We start from the raw sequence: 20,749 nt of genomic DNA on the forward strand, positions 1-20,749 counted from the left end.
ACTCAGAAGGCATCTGTTTAAATGTGGCAGAGCTTAACCTCCAAGGCCATGTGGATTCAAATTCCTGGTGTTTGTAACATGTTTTCCATATGAAAGCATGAGGGTGCTTTCCAACTAGATTTTATGTTCTACAAAGCACAGTAAAGTCCTGATGCTGTGAGGAAAATCTAACACACAAAATTTTTATATTTTAGCCTACATAGTAAATGTTCATCTGCATCATTGCACAAAATTTTATAGTTTAAGGTAAAACTGAAAGTAGGTATAGAAGCTCTGAAATTATGAATTAATGTATGCAATTGAATACATCCACTGCAATAAATGCATTCAATCCTTTTTTTCAATCATTATCTATCATTAAATCAGACTAAACGTTTCCTTGGTCAGTGAAACTAGACAAAATAATTTATACTAAGTAAATATCGGAAGTTGTTTTTTTTATATTCAGAAGTTCACTTTAAAAAATGTATTAAAACCCAGATGATGCTGTCATAATGTTGTAAGCTTCTGATAGGCTGAGAGCATTCAAGTCAAAATAAGGCACAAATCAAATGCATTTAAAAGCAAAATCTCCCCAAAAAATTTCCTTGTGTGTCATCATGGAGAATCTAAACTGATTATTCAAGATGTCCACTGGCCTTTTTCGTCTTTGGGAACAATTTTTAGATGCCTGAATGGAATATATTCATCTGTTAAAACAACGTTTTGCAAATTGAAAAACCAAAGTGTGAAATTTGTCTATTAACCTGATTACTAAAATAAATTATCATATGCAGATTGTGGCTGAAGCTGCCAAGAGAGCATAGCCTAAGCCACATTGACATTGCATGGGCTCAGAGAAGACACTCAGAGAGGAAGAAGCCACAACTCCAAAAGCAAAGCCAGGTTGCTGGTTACAAAGGCCTTTGGAGACATTTCTTGTGGTCTGATAAAACTAAACTTGTACTATTTGACCATCATAATTCATAGCGTTTGGAGAAAAACTTGGGGAAACAATGCTCTCCAACCCATGGATGACACTTTTACAGAACTGGCTCCTTCAGTGACAGACTGCTGCATCGCAGCTGCACAAAAGAGTGTTATCACAGATCCTTCCTCCCAGTAGCTGTAAAACTTTATTACCATCAAATAAAAGCAGGTATGTACGTCCCTGCTGTTATTTGCATAGTTTTTCCATTTCCTGCAAGTAGTCTGTTGTTTTTTTTATGTACAAATACTGTATGTGCAAATGAACTTTTTAAAATTATCCTCTTCAATTGCACATTTCTTTCAATATATATATGCTATTTTAAATATCCGTTCAGAATTTTTTCTTGTGCTGCAATTACATTAGCCCTTACTGAACACTCTCTCATTGTTTTACCAGCAAATTTTAGATTCATGGCTGGTCCAACAGAATCAAATGGCTGAATTATCTCAGCATGCAGTCAAGTTCTGAAGAGTCCAGCTAATATGTGTGTTTAATAAGATGCAGGTGAAAGACTTGTAGGAGACTGACCCTGGATGGCTTAATTGTCCACTGCATAGTGTTATTGTTGTAGGTATCATGTGATCAGAGTACCTTGTTCATGGCTTTTTCATATTTCTCGAAACTACTTCATATAGGTCTGTGCAGTGTAAGGAAATCAAGATAATATTATGAGGAAAATATCAGAGAGAAGTGTTTGATATAATTAGACATAAATACAAAGTGTTTCCCCTTTTCCAACGCAGTAGCAGAAGTTTTTGTAGTTGGGTTGTTTGGAACCTTAATTATCCGGAAGACCCCTTTAAAGAAGTCCGCTATAAAAGGGAGCGGACCATTTCGTCATAAAAAAAGGGGAACTATGTAAGCGATTTGGTAGATTTCACTTAAACAGCGGAAAATAACCGTCGCAACAAGCAACAACCAGAAACTTTAAGACTATCGAGGAACGTCGAAATGATTTTACGCAGAAAAATCTACATCAACGACGTTTACAGTGTCATCCAAAATCCTCGTCCACCCCTCCGGGCATTTCTATTTATAGCATCAGCTGTTGCAATACAAAGATTGGCTGCTGAGCGTATTGTTTCGCAGATTGTGGGGCAGCTCTGAGCCTGTGGACGTTAAAGGGCGGCACGGCGGCGGCGGTGTGAAAAACGGCGGAGATGAGGAGGGACATGTCGGCGTGAGGACGGCGGTCGTGTCGGCGTCAGGGAGGGAGCTCGTCTCGGTGAGTGGCAGGTCGTGTTCGGGAGTCCGTTAACGGAAAATGTTCGGTTTATATGAAAAAATAAAGAAAAAGAACCAGACGTGAGGAGCTCATTACAGCTCAGACTGGTGACAGCCAGCTAAGCATTCGGTGAGCTGCTTTTAATTAGGGCGTTTGTTTGTTGCTAAACGGATCATATTTGTTATATTGCGGGGCGGCTGCTGTCTGTTTGCATCCAACTCCTGCTCACAGAGACAGACAGAACGACGGGGCCTTGACTCTTGTTTTTTCCAGTGTAGCAGATTTCCCCCCGTGGATACGTAAGAAAAACACGGCGTTTGTCACAAGTGATGAGGGAAAACCCTGCTGCAGTGTTTATGCATTTCACGACGGGCCCCTGTCTCGTTTTTCCACGCACACACACCCACAGCAGCAGCTCTGAAGCGGGATTAGTGAGGACATTTAAGCGCTGGACTCGGAGAGAACAGAGGGATTCTTCTTGTATCAGATCATAGCATGAGATCATTCAGAAGCAGCAGTCAGTCTGGAGCAGGAAGCACACTTTAATCACTATTAATAGGGTTGTGAAATCATCACATCATCTGGATGTCTGTCTGGGTAGGAAAAACCTTGGTATTCTGCTAAAACTTTACAGGAATGCTAAACCAGGATTATCTGCCATTAAGTCTTGGATCAGTATACAAAAGTGTTAATACTGCCCTTTTGATTGAATTGTTGCAAGTAAATTATGTTCTGATTATAACATAAATCTCAAACATTTTCAGGTTTCACAGATTTACTGTATCTTGTGATTTTTTTTCTGTGATAGAACCATGTAAATGTGAAAAACAATTGTGAATTAAAAAAATTGAAGTATTTTGCATACATTTGTATTTGGGCAGCCTTTTTACTCATTGCATGAAATTTGATCTTATGGATTAGGAGTGTCCCATTCTGATATTAATATCGGAAATCGGCGCGATATCTGTCAAAAAAAACAACTGAGTATCAGATTATATCGGTTTGCATATGAATTCTCCGATAGAAGCATTCTGCTCCAGCATTTCTAACCGAGTGGTTATTCATAAATGGGTGCGTGTGTCTTATACATATTGTTTTTGACTGTTCTTTGTTTGAGGAGTATCTGTTTCCACAGTACAAAATATGCAATAAGTGTGTATGATCTGTGCTGATGTCCTGTCTGGTCAATATTGGTATCGACGAATCCAAAACGGCAATATCGGTATTGTATCAGAAGTGAAACTGTTCTGCTAAGCACTCAGAGGTTTATTTGTGAATATTAGGAATCAAACCGCTTCTTAAAAACTAAGGCACACATCATAAAGTTGAGGGATAAACTCACAGCAACCTTTTTTTTATTCAAAGATTCACTTTTGCACCTGCTGCTGCAAAATCAAACTGAGATTCAAAACAATATTTTCTAGATACGTTTTCTAAAATGCTTGTCGTAGAATTAAACACATTTTTTTATTTTCAGATCTTAAAACAAAAATGAATCCACTACACAAACTGTAAAATTTTTTATATGTATATATGTAAAATGAAGAAGCATGGGTAGCATAGTTTGAAGCTAGTTACGTTTAAAATTCTGTGGTAATTATTAGGTGCAAATTTTGCATATTAACTTATAAAAAAACCTCCTAAAACAACAATTTCATATTGCAAACATAATCAAAAACATTTCCTTTATGGTTTTGTAAAAGCCACATGAGGTAGACCCCTGACCTGAACTGACGAAACAAGCTGCTCAGGTGTTGACAGAAAAATTAGCTATGCCATTCAGAAATGTGGTCTTAACAAAGTTGAAAAGAATGGATGAGAGAAAATCATTGGACATCCCTTTTGCAGTTTACCACAAACTTATTAGGGGATACAGAAGAAAATTCACAAATCCGAAAACTAGAACTACAAGCAAAACACAATCATGATGCCTCCACCATCAGTTCTGCAGAAAGTTGTAAATCAGTGAGTCAGTAGGTGTGTGTCAGCAGGGAATCCCCCACAACATGAAGGACAGAACATAATGAAGATCACTGGGTTAGAGGTTGCTAAAGACTTTTCACCTGGGTAAAGGTTCAACTTCCCAAACGCACAGCCAGATTTACGGCGTTCTGTTTTAGAGCCAAGTGGTAGAAATGCCTAAATCCAATCAGGAATCCGCTTAGAAGCTACCCATTCAATTAGACTGATGTTGAGCTATTTTGCAAAGGTTTCAGTCTATGGATCTGTAAAGGTGATAGATGAAATGCCCCAAAAGACTTACAGCTCTAACGAAATTGTTCTTCAAAGACTTCAGAGGGCCTGACTGTAAATACATGTCACAAGTTTTTATTTGTGAGAAGATTTGGACATTGTATCACTTTCCTCCCACTTCACAATTTAGCACTACCTTCTGTTGTGTTATTGCATGAAATCCAAATAAAATGCCTTGTGGGTTTTGAATGACAAAATGTGAAATGTGATAAGAATAAGTTTGCAAGGCACTGCAAAGTCATAGAAGTTGATTTGATTTGGACTTTACTGCATTTAAGTACTGTTCAGCTGGACAATAAAAGTAAGAAAATAGATGCAGCTTCTTTGATGTTCTTTTAAGGAAGTGTTTTCTTTTTCCGACCAGAAATGAGGGGAAAACAGGATTATTTGAGTTTATGCGTCAAACAAAAGAAACATTGCCAGGTTGTTAAGTAAATACCAGCATAGTTTTTTTTCCATTATACACTAATCTACTCATCAATCTGGGACAGTGGAAATATGCAAAATATTACTTAATAAGTAACTTTTCTTTTTTTTTAAAATTGAACTGAGTTTTAGTTTTGATTTGTGAATGCTTTGACTATATGACCATATGACATCTTTAAGCACAGTACATGCAGATGCACTTTCAGCAATTGTATTACTTAATGTTGATGAGTCAGTGATGTGGTTGGCATTTCTTAAGCCACTTTTATTAATCTAATCTTCTTAGTTACATAGTTTTTTTTATGTGGACCAAAAATATGACCCTTGTGACAAAATATTACTTGGTGTTTTCTAGTAAGTTGGCGAATGAAGAAACCAGAAACAAAAAAAAATGTTGCCATAACTACAGTACATGTTAAATTTGTTAGATTCCTTTTTGCACCGGCAATGCATATACTCATATTGGAGTTAGATTTAAAAAAGATAACAGAGTTTGTTTACACAATCTTAAGTTTATGTGGTTTATTCTTGTGGTGAGTCCACAAGACTCAATTGAATTTACAGAATAGGCTCAGTTAAAAAAAAATCGAAGCATGTCATCCACAAAATTGTACTCTAGGCTTTGGCTGCATAGGGACCGTGACTGCCTTGAAAGTGTGTCGTATACATTTTATAATTTATGACTTAAACTTTAACTTTTAAAAATGTTTTTCATATTACTGTAGTCATTGCCCAGTATTGACTATAGACAGTATAGACATTTGTGTTGAGGACAATACGTTGGTATCATGGTTCTTTTTTGGTTACTTTTAAAACAGAAAATCAACCGTTTATTCCTATTGCTGCTAAGATTATTATACCTCGACATTTATTTACTAATTTGATATAAAATACACTAAATTTAGTAGTTTATATGCGCTTGCATGCTATCCCTTGCCAATTATCACTTTACAGAGTTGCACAAGTATAACAGTCTAATATTGGCTGGTAAATTAATCAGACAATCTGTTCCAGTGGCATTTGTCTTTGTTTTTAAGACTGGACATTTTTCCTAACAGTAAAATTTTATTTCTTCTAAGAAAAAGACTATATGACAAAGTATGAGGGCCACGGTAAGAAACTATTATGACTTTATTCTGGCAATATGATAACTTCTTGTTTTATTTTGACCGTATTCTTGTAATTTTACAACTTTATTCTTATAATTTTATTTTTTATTTTTATTTTCTGTTGGCAAATTAAGTAGGTAGCTTCATTTATCTAGATTACTAAATAGCAATTGAGCAACAAGTTGGGGAGGGGCACTGCTGTCTTACTCTCTATTCTGCATAGTTTGAGAAAACATCATTACAAAAGTTTCTTTGGCATCTGATTTTTTTAAATGAGCTTTTCGGAACCTTTTAATGGAAAGCCTGGTTATGGCTCAGTATCGGTAATTTACCCTGGTCTTTAGTGTTTTAAAATAAATAGTGATTTACTCCCAAATTGCAGTTGTGTCTGTATAGTTGGTGTGTGGTAAAGGGTTTCCGTCATGAAATCCAGACATTCCTTGAAAGCCACTAAGGGAAAACAAACTTGTCATTAAATGTTGACAAAGGTCAGAGCAGGACACGGCTCTTGCAAACTACAGGAACCTCTTCAAGTGTTTAGACTTTGCAGGGTGTAACATGTGCATGTGTCAGATCTGTTCCCACATGCTCAAAAAATGTGTAAGTTTAAACCCACAGACTTCTTCTTTTTGTGGTTGGATGAATCCAGCTCTGTGTAACAGAGACGTGTCTATGGCTGGCATCCTTATTCATTGAAATTCATGAGACACTGTTGAAGTGAGGCAGAGTTATTAAAAAATATAAAGCTCCTGTAACAATGGGCTTAGTACTTGGTGCTGTCTTGCAACCAAATACTGTAGTGACCACTTAAAAATGTTCTTGCTGGACTCTTAAAGTTTCACTGTCACTTTAAATCTGGCCATAACTAACTCTTACTCCATGCAGATTGCATCTCAGAATCGTCAATGTTAAGATCTTCCTTTCACGGTCATAGTTAACATGCCAAAGAGTCCACTTAAATATGGGTAATCTATTTTTTATATTTTTAAAACTTCAAATTCAAAGAGCTTTTTAAGTAACCCATTTGTCACTATAATTTAAATGCAAACTATTGTATTAGAAACTCTAAATGTAAACCTTTTATTTCATAGGATGACTACAGTTGGAATGTGTGAGACTGATCCGGCCGGTGACGGATGGTATTTTATCTGTGACCGTTTAAAGAATGTAGTTGGCCAACATAACAGATCCGATCTTTCTGATTAGATATCTAAAGCAACACACATTTCCCAAAATCCTCTTCCTACTAGTTAACAGGGTTGTGACGTCTGGCTCCCAGGAAGCAGCAGAGCCGCTGACCTACACTCCAAAGAAAAACAGCCCTGTTGAATCAAAATTAAGCCTGGTCAGCTTGTTCCTGCAAATTTTTGTTTTGTTTCCTCACTGCTTTGTTGCATTCAGCATCACTTAGTGGCTTCTTATTCTTTTACATAATTAATTTGGTTCTGAATATCCAAAAAGTGAGAAACCACCAACATTTCCTAAACATCTGAGCCAGAGGCCAGTACATGTTGAAAGTAAAATTCCTTCCAGCTGAGAGATGGAAGTGAGCAGAAACCCAAGTTGGTTCTGAGAGAATAAATGGCCTTGTCTGATCCAAAGTAAGGTATGCTTAACAGATTAATCTTTGCAAAGATTCTGGTACTTTTTAAGCTGATGAACTCAAAACATTTATGATTTTCTTTTCTCTTAAGCTTTCAACCCAATATTGAGTATTAGAACTCAAAGCTCAAGATTTGACATGACATTTATTCCCAATCAGACAAATTGCTAAGTAGTTAGTGTCCATTTTTGTTGCTTAATGTGCCCGTTTCTTTTCTAAATGACTAATTAGAGATTGGACTTCAGTGTAATTACAATGAAATATCTTCCTTAATATCATGCAATGTCTTAAAAGAAAATAAATCTTATTTACAACTTCTTCTCATTCCTTTTTGAACGTTTTTTTAATAAGATTGCTCTTGACTTTATTTTTAAACTCCTTTAAACTCTCATGTCTAATAGACATGAGATGAAACATGTTTGTTTTTCCTTCCTTAGAGATAAACTTCACTCAACCCCAAAATGTAACTGGAATGCTTGAAAACAAAGTTTTTTACATAATTTTAATTTATAGATGTATTAGTATTTGTTCTTTTTAAATAGTATTGTAGGTAAACAAAGGCATGTGGCTATGGCTACATCTTGGGATTTAGTGCATGAGAAATTCCTGCTAAAGATATGCTTTAAAGCTTTTTATGTTGTATTTAAAAGATGACAAATTCTTAAATGCTAAAAGTGGTTTTTAGATTTTTCAGGAGTTTGGAGATCGATGAGTGTTGGTAACAGTACGGCTTTGTAGGCTGGGGTGTGTTCTTCCTTATTTGTGTTGTGTGAGTTAAGCTGCTGCTCCGTTCCCACGTGAACATGGAGATCTCTTTATCCTTTCTCAAGAAGGCAACCGGCGATTTCTCCAAGAAGCCCCTGAGAGACTTCCCGAAGCCATTGTGAGAGAAAATATTAGCTGCTGACACACAAACGTCACCCGTAAATGTTCCCCTTGCTGCTAGCGTGATATGTCAGCAGTAGCAGATGTGTCTGAAATTTACAGACTTTGTGACATAGCAGCATTTTTTTGCTGCTTTCCTAAATGGAGGAAGTTGTATTCTTTATGGTTTGGCAGATTAAGCATGCATGCTTTTATAACAGAATGCTGTCAAGACTTCAAACGGAAGCCCTCATGTGGATAGTACTACGAACACCAAGCATGACCCTGTCCAATGTTGGACAGGTTAGCGATCGGGTCTTATTCTCACCTCTGCTTGCACTTATTGGGCATTTCAGAGGAGTGCTCACCTCACTAGAGGGAAATCCTGACCAGCCCTGGTGGGTGGTGACCTGACTTGCAGCAAAGACTCTCTGTGTTTAACAAGCTTGAAACCCAAATTGGTTGCAAAAATTCTTGTTGATTAGAAATTCCTGAAAGTCTGTCTTTGGCACTGCTGGATTATTGTAGTAGAGCTTTTTAACCTAACTAAGTCAACAACTCCTGAGCCTTTTTTTTTAATGTGTGTCAGGAACGCAAGTCTTTTTGCTCAGCCTGGGCAAATGAGTGGTTAGCCCGGGAAAGGAAGGAAACTTCTTCCTTCCCTCTATTGTGCCGAGCAGGAAAGGATGGACTGTGGCCAGCTGACAGCTGTTTCCTGGTGGATGGAGGAGGAATGGGTGCGTGGGTGGGGTTGGTGCTAGTGGTTGGTGAATGTGTGGCTTTTTTGTGCGCTTCAGCCGAGAGGCTTTAAAGTAAGACAGAGAGGAGTTGTTATATTGAACTTGCATACTTGTGTGAAAAGTGAGGGATTCAGAGTTTAACCCATTCACTGCTTAGACTGAAATGCCTCCAAGTAAAATCTTTTTTTAATATAGTAGAAATCAGATCACATTCTAAAGTTTATTTTATTGATTTATAATAAACTAATGATGATTAATTGATAAGTGGCCACTTTCTCAAAGAACTGAGTTTTCTCTTATATTCACAGGGTCAACCATCTTTCTGTAATTCAGGTACATTTTTTGCAATATAGAAAAATCAAAGATGAAGAGAATAAAATGTGTGAAATGCTTAATTCCTGATGAATGGAGATGTTCATACAGAAGTCTGTTGTTGCTTTTGAATGTTACAATTTCTCCACAAGAAGTGCATTAACTCACCACAGCCCTCAAAATCAACAACATGTTGATGCTGGCATCATGTTTCAATTTTTCTGCATTATCTCTCCACTTTCCTGTCATCACATCCTCTCCATTGTAGAGCATCACTTTGTAGTAAAGATAATCAAATGTTTATATTCCGAAACAGAACCGTATAAAATGCATTTTGCATCCCACACTAGACTCTGGTTAGACCATTTCGCTTTCCCATTGTGGTATGGTTCTGCCATCTTTGTTTCTATATCAACTGCCTCCAATTAGGAATGACCAGCGGCAGCCAAACTACATCACTGCTTTCTAAATGATCTTATGGTTTGTTTAGGGTAATTTGTGCCCAAGATAGTATATTTTTCGGTCTGTCTTCAGATGTTGCTTTAATATTTACTAGGACTGAAAAAATTAATTTGATGAATTGTAATGAATCTATTATTGAATTAATCATCAACTAATTTAGTAATTGGTTGATTGATACATAAGTACTGTACATAAGTGCATTAAAAGACAATTTGCTAAAGACCATACTTGATGCAGTAATTAAATCAGGACTCTGCAAAAATATATACAGTACATTTTGCATTTAAGATAGGAAACGCTGTTAAATTTCCATGAAAATGGAATGAAAAATCTCCTAAGCGCCTTTTAATATTCAATTATTAATCAAAACAGATGATGGATCAGCCCTAAACTGTGTTGAATTGATGTTAAGTTAAGCAGAAAGATGTTAAAAGTATATATTTTTTTTTTATCAGCTGTCTTTTAAGACGTGGCAAAAATAAGTTAATGTTGCGAAGAAAATATGAACATGTTGGACAATAGGGAGATTTTTGTTTTTATTGAAATAGAGTACTTTGTGCATCCTTATTGTATTAAAACCATCTTTAAAATGTGTAAAACAAAATCAAGTGCATGTTTATTCAGATGTGTATGTCTATTGAATCTAAAAGCAGAACATTATTTGGAGTTCTCTGAAACTGAAAAGCAGAACCAGGTTGCTAATGTAAATTCATGCAAATTCAGAACATTTTAGCACAAACTTGTTTAACCAGGCTAATGCTAGATTAGCAGCACAAAACATTGTGTAAGATCCTTATCAACACATTCTCTATACCTTTTTTAATTGCTCCATGCTGTAGCCTCAAATATATTTATTGGATTTTTAATATTGGATTCTTTCCCTTCTTTTCCTGGTGCTTCAGTTTGTTATCCATGCTGTGTGGCATTCCCATGTTTAAAGTGGTGTTTTAATAAAGCCCTTGTTGGGCATTTGTTCTTGACAGACAAACAAGTCAAGCTGTAGTTTATGTGTCATAAACTGGAACAACTGAGCTGGTTGGGTCTAAATATGTCTTTACTCAAAAAAGGAAGCAAACCATGAAAAGGTGGTGCCCGTTGTGGTGAGTCAGGCCTAATTCGAACTGTTTGGCTCTGTCCTCGTGTGCCCCTGCTTCCTCAGCCTCTTTCTTCTGTTTATGAATAATCTCATCATCCTGTTCCTCTTGTGTCTCCTGCTCTCCCCACTTGTCCCGATCTTTTCGTGGTGGTCTTATTGTGGATGGACTCCATGTAGAACTGCACTCTGACTTCAGCTGAACAGAAAAACACTCTTGCGCTGATTCTTGCACTCTTACAAAATGTTTACTTTAACTTGGTGGGGAGTTACAATTACAAGCTACAGTTATCCGTCTTTGAGCCGTCATATTTCTGCTGGTTCTGGACATACTGGACCATCTGGTATGTCATTCTGAATGAAACTGTATTCAGGCTGTTGTGGGTTTTCTTTTTACTTAGATTTAGTACATTCTTGTATTTATAGAGCAGCTTTCACCACAATGATGGGCTGAGACACTGGTGACAAATGCTGCTTCATTCTTTAGAGGCTTTTTGTAGTTTTCCATTGTAATGCAACTAATTCAGTTTGTCTGACATTAAAGCAGATTTACTGTTGTTTTTCTATATAAAACTTTCTGAACTTTAATAAAATGTCTGACTTTGTTTTTCTCAGTGTACACTAATGTTTGATCCCTGTTTCTTAAAGCATTACTTTAGTGTTCTTCAGAGAAGCCATTGTGGAATGATTTCCCCAGTTTTTCTTCACAATAAACTCTCCCACAGTGTTGGAAAAGAAATGCAATTTAATTCTAAAATACTTGGGTTTTAGTTATTTGCTGCTCCACCATTAATGGCACTAAACTCTCACAGTTTCTTTTCATGCTGTACGCCTCAGACCTTTGGCACACTACAGTCATTGGATGTGTCTGATATGGCCAAAAAGCTGGATGGACGACCTCGAGCATCTTTTATACGAGACTGTTTTAAAGCAGAGTACCTTCAGTCAGAAGTTTCTTAAGAATTGCTGTGATCCAGACCACTACAAGAGATCATTCCTACTTATAGCCATAAGCATCTACAACAACTTTTTAAAAAACTTGCATAGTATGAGTCAGAACATTTTCCATTGGGATTAATGAACTATTTTTTTTTATAATTTCTTCAGAAAATTGCCTAGAAGTGTTATAAATCAACACAACTTTCACCACAGCCAGCGGACTATCTGCTAGCACCACATTTTGATAAGATCTTTCTGTCTTTTACAAAACATTGAGAGTAAAGGCAGCAAAAATATGATCTGCAACAACACAGAACCATAGAGTCTGGATTGAATATCAAAGCCAAGAATGACATTGGCGTCTTGATCCAGTCTGTATTTCACTGTTACAGAAGGGGAGAGCTTCTTTAACAGACTGCTGCTGTGATGTGTGTCTCAAGTCAAAGAGTTTGGATCACAATTTTCTTTTATTCTGTCTGCCTGCACTCCACAGCCTCTGTGGAGTTAAACCGAAATCCAAAATGACTTTTTTAGGTTTATGCAGTTGTGAAAAAAAACTTTATTTCCATACAGATGATTTATTGACAGTTTGTCTTTAAGCAGGGAACGAGTATACTGAATAACCTCTCAAGCTAAAAGCTTTCTGTTTTAATTAAGCTGCATAACATTGAGTCCAGTGCTAAACATGTTAAGAATGATTAGCAGAGCATCAGTAGTTAGTTGCTTCTGTTTGCAATGTTTTATTACTTCTGTCTTTCAATATTGTTTTTTTCAGGTTATATGAATTGTATTCTCTAAAGTTCCTTTTCAACACACTATTGTCTTGTAGGGTTGTTTAAAATCAGTTGTCCTTCAGTATGAGACAGCATGTTTGCTTTAAATAAATTCCCTAACCCTGGGTGTTTGCACATCTATAAAATGCCTTAAATTTATGTTCCCAAAATTAAGACTTTAAAATGTTTTAAATTCATAAAATAAATAAGTTGGCCTTAAATACATAAATCACAGGTCTTAAAATTTATTGTGGCAGGACTATTTATGCTAGTAAATTGTCATAAAAAGTAAATGATGGTAGCCACAAACACCCGTTGGCTGCTAAAGCTGGCTGACTTTTTTTAATTTTTTTTTACGTCCATCATGGGTAATTGCAAATTTATTGCTAGCTGGCTGGACGATGTTTGCCTTAACCATTGTCTCACTGATACAATTTATTTATTTGCAATTTTCTTTTGTATGTTTGTGCTGTGACGTGTCAGGTCTGATGTTTCGTGGTCTTAAGAAGTTTTTAAATTTGAGTTGGAAGTTTTTAAATATTATAACCCCCTGCCATTTGGTTGACAATATCAAGTCTCGCACTGCAAATGCGATCAGTTTAAGAACTTCGTTATTCTCACCTTCATCCAGTTAAATAACACTGCTTGAGCATGAAGGACTGTGCAAAAACACAAGGTGTTTAGTGGGTGTGTGTGTGCAATGTTCATTGTTAACTGATGTGTGGTGAGATTCAGTTAAACTCTGTTTAGGCAACATGTATTGTTGTTGGTCTTTTTGCTGTGAAGCAAAAGGATTACAGAGTTCAGCTTGAAGTGAACTATAATGCCTTTCCCAACCTGGACACTAAGGTTTTTTTTCCTGTTTTATTTGACTTTATTTTTAACAATAAACCATATCTTGACATGAAAAATGGAAAATGAAAATCCGAGCCACCATTTGGAAATGGAGGCTCGGACTTTATTTATCACAACATGTTGGAGCTCTTGCAGGTTTTAACAATGATATGAACCTCTAAGCCACGGAAAATATATCTTCTAATCTTCCAAAACTGAACCCGGGTAAACGATTCTTACATTGCCTGGTTGCTTAAATTTTCATTCTCCTGTTCTGTGAAGTTTTAAATGTTAAATTAATGCCCCTCAGCTCTAGATAAAAGTAATTTTAAATGCAATGTCTCATTTTGTAGTTAGTTCATCTGCCCCCCTTTCCTTCTGCTTTTATCTCCAACCCTTAGCTATGATCTGTCGTCTCCATGGCGATGAGAGAGCAGCTGCAACAAAAAAGCCTTAGCATCTTTCTCTCCTGTTCTCCTTTGTTGTCAATCCCCTTTTATTTTCCTTCACCCCCCCTTTCTTTCTTTTCTGTCCTCCTTTTCAACCAGGTGTGTTTCACCCGCCACCTTCTAGCCTTCTTCCCACCACTGTCGAGGTAGCCATGGCGACCAGCGCCGTGCCGAGCGACAACCTGCCAACCTACAAGCTGGTGGTGGTGGGGGACGGTGGCGTTGGGAAAAGCGCTCTAACCATCCAGTTTTTCCAGAAGATCTTTGTGCCAGACTACGATCCCACTATAGAAGACTCGTACCTTAAACACACTGAAATAGATGGGCAGTGGGCGATACTGGACGGTGAGTTAGAATTATATCCTAAAAAACGTTTGCTGCCTTGGGTGGCTAGTTTTGTTTACACACATGGGTAATTAGCAGTTCTCTGACAGCTGTAATAACATACTGGGGGTTTACACGTGGAAGAAATTATGTAACATCAAACAGCTCATTGTTTCTGCTGCAAAGTGTCCCGTTTATTTGGGAAAACAATTCTTATCGCTGAAAAAGAAAAAAGTGTCATGCTTTACCTGCATGCATCGGAGGCCTTAACTTGTTAAGGTCTTACCAAGGTAAGGTCTCTTCTCTCTAAAATTAAAGCAGCACGACTTTGTTTTACAATTAATTTCCCCCAGTTCGGATGCAAGACACAGCAGCAATTTTGAAGAGAACCTATGATGATTTGGGCTTTTTATTTGTTTATTTTATTCAGCCACAGAATCTAGGAAAGCATTGGAGAGTCAAAAATGAGGACACAGACTGACTCGAGGAATAAATCACTAATTGACATGCAAAAAATAAATGGCTTTGCAAATGCATTCATTTTCACAGTTAGTACTTCTAACTGTTACTTTCTGATGCTAAAAATGAGTATTGATTGAACAAAGACAGCAAAGTCATAAGATTAGAAACTGATTAAGACCAGATAATTGTATTATGCTGTGATATGCAAAACATTGTAGGAGGTTTTAGCTTCTTTTTACCAAGACTGTAAATGAATTACTCCACTATTTCATTAGCACATGATGGCAAAAGGCCTGCAGTTTTAATTGAAAGAATGCTCATGGTCAAACATTTTCTGTTTCCTGGAAAGCTGGGAACATTTTTTGTGTGTGTAATTTGTGTAATATGAAGTGCTAATTTTGCTGGTTGATTAAGGGAGTTCATGCTTTCATTTCCCCAGTACTGGACACAGCAGGGCAGGAGGAGTTTAGCGCGATGAGGGAGCAGTACATGCGGACAGGAGATGGTTTCCTCATCGTCTTCTCCGTCACAGACAAGGCCAGCTTTGAACATGTGGACAGATTTCATCAACTCATACTACGGGTCAAAGACAGGTGAGATGGAGACGGTTGGGCGGTAACTCTTCATTTTCACGACTTTAGTGTCTGAAAATATCCTAAGTTGATAGAAGAGAGTCTCCTTTTTATGTGAGGAGCTGTTTGGAAACCAATTCAGTGCAAGTCCAAGTGTGTGTGTTTTTTTTTTTTTTTTTAAGATTAACTGTCATCATAAATGTGAGAGAAAAGACAGACTGCAGTCATAATGTGACGAATCATGGGCCCCCGAAGAATGTATTCACAGCAATGTTAAATATAGCAAGGCTAAGATAAGCGGAACTAACGCTCTTAAATGAAACAGACATTCATATCGCAGTTGAACAGTGTGTTTTTCACTCTAGTTACTAGTAACTACTTACTAGTGCAGTAACACTTGCTAGTGTAGTTAAATTGTTTTTAAACATGTCTGCAGGACACAGAGCACCTGATTTAAAAAACAAAACAAAACATAAGTTGGATTTCTGTGTGATCTGACGTTTTGGTGTGGTGTCATCACGCCTCTATCAGGTTGTTTTTATAGCTTTTGTTGAATAAGCAGACCTGGGTCACTATGCAAAAAGGAAATATGGGTTATTAGAAATATTATGAATATTTTCTTTTAAACAGCCTCCTATTGAGATGTTAAAGAAGGCAGAATAAAGGCACCTGTTCTCTGACTGCAGAAACTGCAAATGACAGAAAAAATAGAAGATAGGATTGAACACACTGCTGTCCATCTATATTGGGTATTGAGAGTGTAAACTTTTTTTTTTTTTTTTCTAGAGGACTGAAGTGTTGCAGAAATCAGACACCTCTCAAACAGTACTGAGCTGTTGTGCTAAAACAGCTTGGACAATTAAGATGCATACAAGCGTATTTAATGTTGCATAATGCCACATTCTACCATTTAGTCAGCTGGATAATGGGTTTACTTTCAACATGCTTCAGATCATAAATGTTAACAGAAAAAAAATGTTTTCATCTTTTTTTTTTTCTGTTTACCATCAGGGAGGCCTTCCCAATGGTGCTTGTTGCTAACAAAGTGGACTTGGTTCATCTAAGGAAGGTGACATCAGACCAGGGCCAGGAGATGGCTGCCAAACATAATGTGAGTCCTAAAGTACTAATCTCAGTTTTCTTTTTTAACTAAACACACGTAGCATTAATTTCTCAAGCTATTTTATTGGTTTGTCTGAACTGTGAACACAAAAAGACCAAAGAACAGAGAGAAAGAGGAAGAAACCATCATAGAATCTGAATTTATAGTACACCATCAGAAATGGAGAATTAAAATTGATAGAAAAAAGAGATGATGCAGTTTATACAAATCGAGCCTTCTGTCCCTTGTTGAATATGATTCAACAGGGGTTGAATTTAATGAAAGGTCCTAGCTCACATCCCTCTTCTCTAAATACTGTCAGCATTGATTTAAAATTTGTTATTCCTGTGTTTCCTCAGATCACGTATATTGAAACCAGTGCCAAGGATCCTCCAATGAATGTGGACAAAGCCTTTCATGAACTGGTCCGAGTTATAAGGTAACCTCATTAACTCTTTTGATTTTTAGGAGATGTGGGGTGTTTATCAAGAAGAAGTAATGGTAGTAAAAAGATGGAACTAAAATGTTTTTTGGGAGGTTGCAACAAAAAATGACCGTTAGTTATTTTATGCCACTTTGTTGTGATTTATATATGATTTCAGAAGTATTGGTTTGTATTTCATGTATTTTCATTGTGGCCATTTAGTTTGATTGTTGCTGTTGGGACTTACCTGCTGAGACAAAAGTAGACAGTTGTGTGTCCTGCATGCTGTAGATGAGTCCCTGCTAGGTGAATCAACAGTGCCATCTTGTGGTAACAGTGTGGTGTTGTAGTCAGAGAAAGGGGTCTTAGCTATGGGGAAAACTTTATTTGGTTTCAGAATTCAATCTTACTAGTGGTAATCCTTTTGGCTGACAAAAAATAAACTGTCCCTTTAAATCAACCATTTCGCTCTTCTAATTCAGTCTGAATGACGGTTCTATCTGCTATGAACACTTTTCCCCGACAAAATGTGCCAGTGTGGAGATGAATTTAAAAAAATGTTTGTTTATTCTAATTCACTTTTACTAAGTTTTCTGTGTCTCAAAATATTTGGCCGCAATTGTAGTTGAAGGGAACCATTTTTTTTTTTAGGTTTTTATGGGATTTCAGCAGTAAGAGAACTTGCTGCAAGGTTGAACAGCGTTGCCATCTTGAGGTGAAAGTGTAGTACTGCAGTAATATAAAAGGCATCGGCAAAAATCAAAAGCAATATAGTCATCATTATTTCCTATTTCAGTTGGTCTGTGTAATCTCACATTTCTTAAAACAATTTGTTAATACAAATAAAAAAAACATATTTAACTCATCAATGTGGTAGCGCTTTAGAATTTACCAGAAAGATTTATTTATGGGAAGCTAATGTCGTCAAACAGTGTGCCCACCACTATCCAGTGGTTTTGTATCAGTGTATAAATACAGGTGCATTAGGGAAAAATATGATATAAAAGAAAACAAAGTCTCTTCATAGTAGTTGCTTACAAGCTTAAATATCAAAAGGAGAACTGACATGAAACCAATTCATCAAAAACGGACAAAATCCTGGCTTTTTTTATTTCTTTACATTTATGTGCAGAGAAACAAGTTTTTGTTCAATCATTAAAGTCAAATTTGATCTCTGAAATATTCATTTTCACCTAAAATGTTCCTCCCCCCACCCCACCTGCAGACAACAAGTCCCAGAGCGAAACCAGAAGAAGAAAAAGAAGATGAAGTGGAGAGCGGAACGTTCCACTGGTTCCCACAGGTTCCACTGCGCCATATTGTGACCGCCCTTCTCCTCGGCATCATTCATCGCATAAACACACAGACGGACAGAAAAACATACACACCTTTGGATGTCAGGGAACTCCCCAGCAGTGTTTAACTACTGGAGCACAAAAGCCAGACGGAGGTAGATGTGTCACTGAACAGCTTCATGGATCCTGAGAGACTGAAGGCTGAACTGACAGGCGTCTCCTCAGCCCTTTGAGGTGCATCGGAAAGCCTGTGTTACCTTCCTCTTCTAACCTCTAGTCTTTTCTTTTTTCCCCCAACCTCACTCCTCTTTTTGTAATGAACACTGAAACAGAACAACTGCAGAGTAACTAACTACGGCACAAGATTTCAAACGTTTTTGGAGGCGAATACAGAGAGAGAAATTGTTTGAGAGAGGAAAGGAAAAGGGAGTAACTGGCTCAAAGTGGCGGCTGTTGTTTTTTTTAAACAAATATTATCTCACTACAACAGCTTTGGGGGGAAATAAAGCCACAGTTGTTTTGCAGAGGGCTTATTTTATTGGAGAGTGAAGGTAGGACTGAATGTGGAAGTGGTGATGGGTATTTTGGTGGCGTTGCAGCTGATTTTGGTGTAACACGCGCCAAGAGGTCATGTTACGGATTGGTAATGTTAGGAGAAGAAGTGTGGCATGGTGGAAGTAAAAAAAAAAAAAAAAAAAAAAAATGTGTTGAATAGACTGTGGCCATGTCAGCTGTGGAGTATTTTTTCTCTTATGATCATTAAAAAAAAAAAATTAAGAATTATGTACTGAGATCAAGTAAGAGCCATGTTTACAGATATTTCAGGATTTTATTTCCCCACTTCAAGAGCCACTTTGTTATACCTATTTAAAACAAATGTGGGTTTGTTCCCTCTTATGTGCTTGTAAGTGGTGATCAATTCTGTATGAGCATTACATTTTGTTTTTCTCATTCTGATCATATCTTTCCATGTTTTTTTTTTTACTTTTATTTTGAAGTGTACAAATGACAGATGTGATATACAAAAATATGTAATTATATGTGGCAATGTAGACAAATTCACTGCTGTTTCACAGAAAATAAAGTCTATGAATTTGTTAGTAAAATATAATAGATGAGGGAGAAATGAGCAGGCGATGGGGCTGGAGAAGCTGATTTGCACTGGCCACAAACCAAAATAATGTGATGTCACTTTATCTCAATCCAGGGGCTTTTCCCGCCTCCCCCATCGACTTCAGGACTACGATATTTGATGATCAGCGCTCAGTGAAGGTGGAGGATGAAATCCTGTAGCTTTAGGAATCTGTCAGTGCTAGGAAACCTGCCTGAAGAGGCCAGTGTTGCGCTCTTCTGGCTCAAAGCCATGTCCTACAGTAGCTACAGACCAGATCGGTGGAACGTTGCAGACTAATCTATGAAAAATGGCTCGTACTGTTATTGGACTAAAGTTTTGGTGGGCGGCTTCTTCTTTAGGATGCGCACCAACTCTTGGAGGAATATGTTTTTTGCACTTTGAAAACAATCTCTGACTTTTTCCTATTGGCATGTTGTTTTCTTTTTAAACCTATAGGTGAGCTGAAAGGCACGGTTAATATAAATATGTGTATATCTGAATGTAAAATGATGATGTAAGCAAACGGCTGATTGGAGTTGTAGCCTCGTGTGCCTGCGTTTGCCTGTTGCCTTGGCCATGATTGTAAAACCAATCAACTAATTTGAGATGTAATCATTTAAAATTGTATTGGAAGCAAAAGTTGCGTTATTACCCAGTTTTAAATTAAGGTGCTTATATATGATGTTTGACTGAATGACTCACCTGGAAGTGGAACCTCAGCAGAAACGACTCTGCATTTATCAGCAGCTACTGCTAAAAGGAACATTTTCCAGAGAAAGACTCAAAAAACAACTCACTTTTGAGCAAACAGACTGGATGGAAGGGGAGCAAAAATATAATGAATGTGTTATAAAAGTTATTGCATGTGTGTTTGATACCATTTTTATATTATTGATATGATTATTGGAAAGTGTTTTTAAGCAACTGAATAATTTATTTCTGTCTGTTACCTCACTGTGTCCCAGACCTGGACAAAAACAGAAAAAAAAGGTATATTTTTTTCCTTTTGCCTTTGAGTATCTGTACTGTATATTGTGGACCAAGATGAAAATGAAAAGAAACAAATTTTGGTCCTGAGACGAAAATAAATCTCTGCTTTACTGGAATCTGTGTGGAGTAATTTCCTGCATTTGTGTAACTCTTTCTCAAGTCCAAGGACTCCAGAAAGTTTTACTACGATGGGCCATTATAGGTAAAAAAAAAAAAAAAGTGTAAATTTATGCCAAAAAAGTTTGAAATTTTGAGGTTCATCTCAGAAATTTTCAAGAAAAAAATAGTAAGTTTCAAAAGTTTAATCTCAATTTCAAGAGTTTTCTTTTTCTTGCAAATCTTTTACTTTTGGAGCTTGGAAATTTTCTTTTTTTTAGAAAATTTCTGACATGAGTCTCAAAATATGAGTTTTTT

At 36.9% G+C, this 20,749-nt stretch overlaps 1 protein-coding gene across 1 annotated transcript; it reads left to right on the forward strand.

Annotated features, from left to right (window-relative positions):
* Nucleotides 1-1,923: 1,923 nt before the first annotated feature.
* On the forward strand, nucleotides 1,924-20,451 carry mrasa (muscle RAS oncogene homolog a). The gene is made up of 6 exons (XM_032568096.1): nucleotides 1,924-2,195; nucleotides 14,152-14,397; nucleotides 15,278-15,431; nucleotides 16,422-16,521; nucleotides 16,872-16,951; nucleotides 18,162-20,451. The coding sequence occupies exons 2-6, from the start codon at nucleotides 14,205-14,207 to the stop codon at nucleotides 18,259-18,261; spliced, it is 627 nt and encodes a 208-aa protein (XP_032423987.1). The 5' UTR covers nucleotides 1,924-2,195; nucleotides 14,152-14,204; the 3' UTR covers nucleotides 18,262-20,451.
* The last annotated feature ends 298 nt before the right edge of the window (nucleotides 20,452-20,749 follow it).

Source organism: Xiphophorus hellerii, chromosome 7, assembly GCF_003331165.1.
Source record: "Xiphophorus hellerii strain 12219 chromosome 7, Xiphophorus_hellerii-4.1, whole genome shotgun sequence".
Taxonomy (NCBI): domain Eukaryota; kingdom Metazoa; phylum Chordata; class Actinopteri; order Cyprinodontiformes; family Poeciliidae; genus Xiphophorus; species Xiphophorus hellerii.

Excerpts from the sequence above, each read along its gene's own strand:
- mrasa (XM_032568096.1), top strand. The coding sequence starts at position 14,205 with ATGGCGACCAGCGCCGTGCCGAGCGACAACCTGCCAACCTACAAGCTG. Across the intron at positions 15,432-16,421 it reads ATACTACGGGTCAAAGACAG|GGAGGCCTTCCCAATGGTGC; the intron begins GTGAGATGGAGA and ends GTTTACCATCAG. Across the intron at positions 16,952-18,161 it reads GAACTGGTCCGAGTTATAAG|ACAACAAGTCCCAGAGCGAA; the intron begins GTAACCTCATTA and ends CCCCACCTGCAG.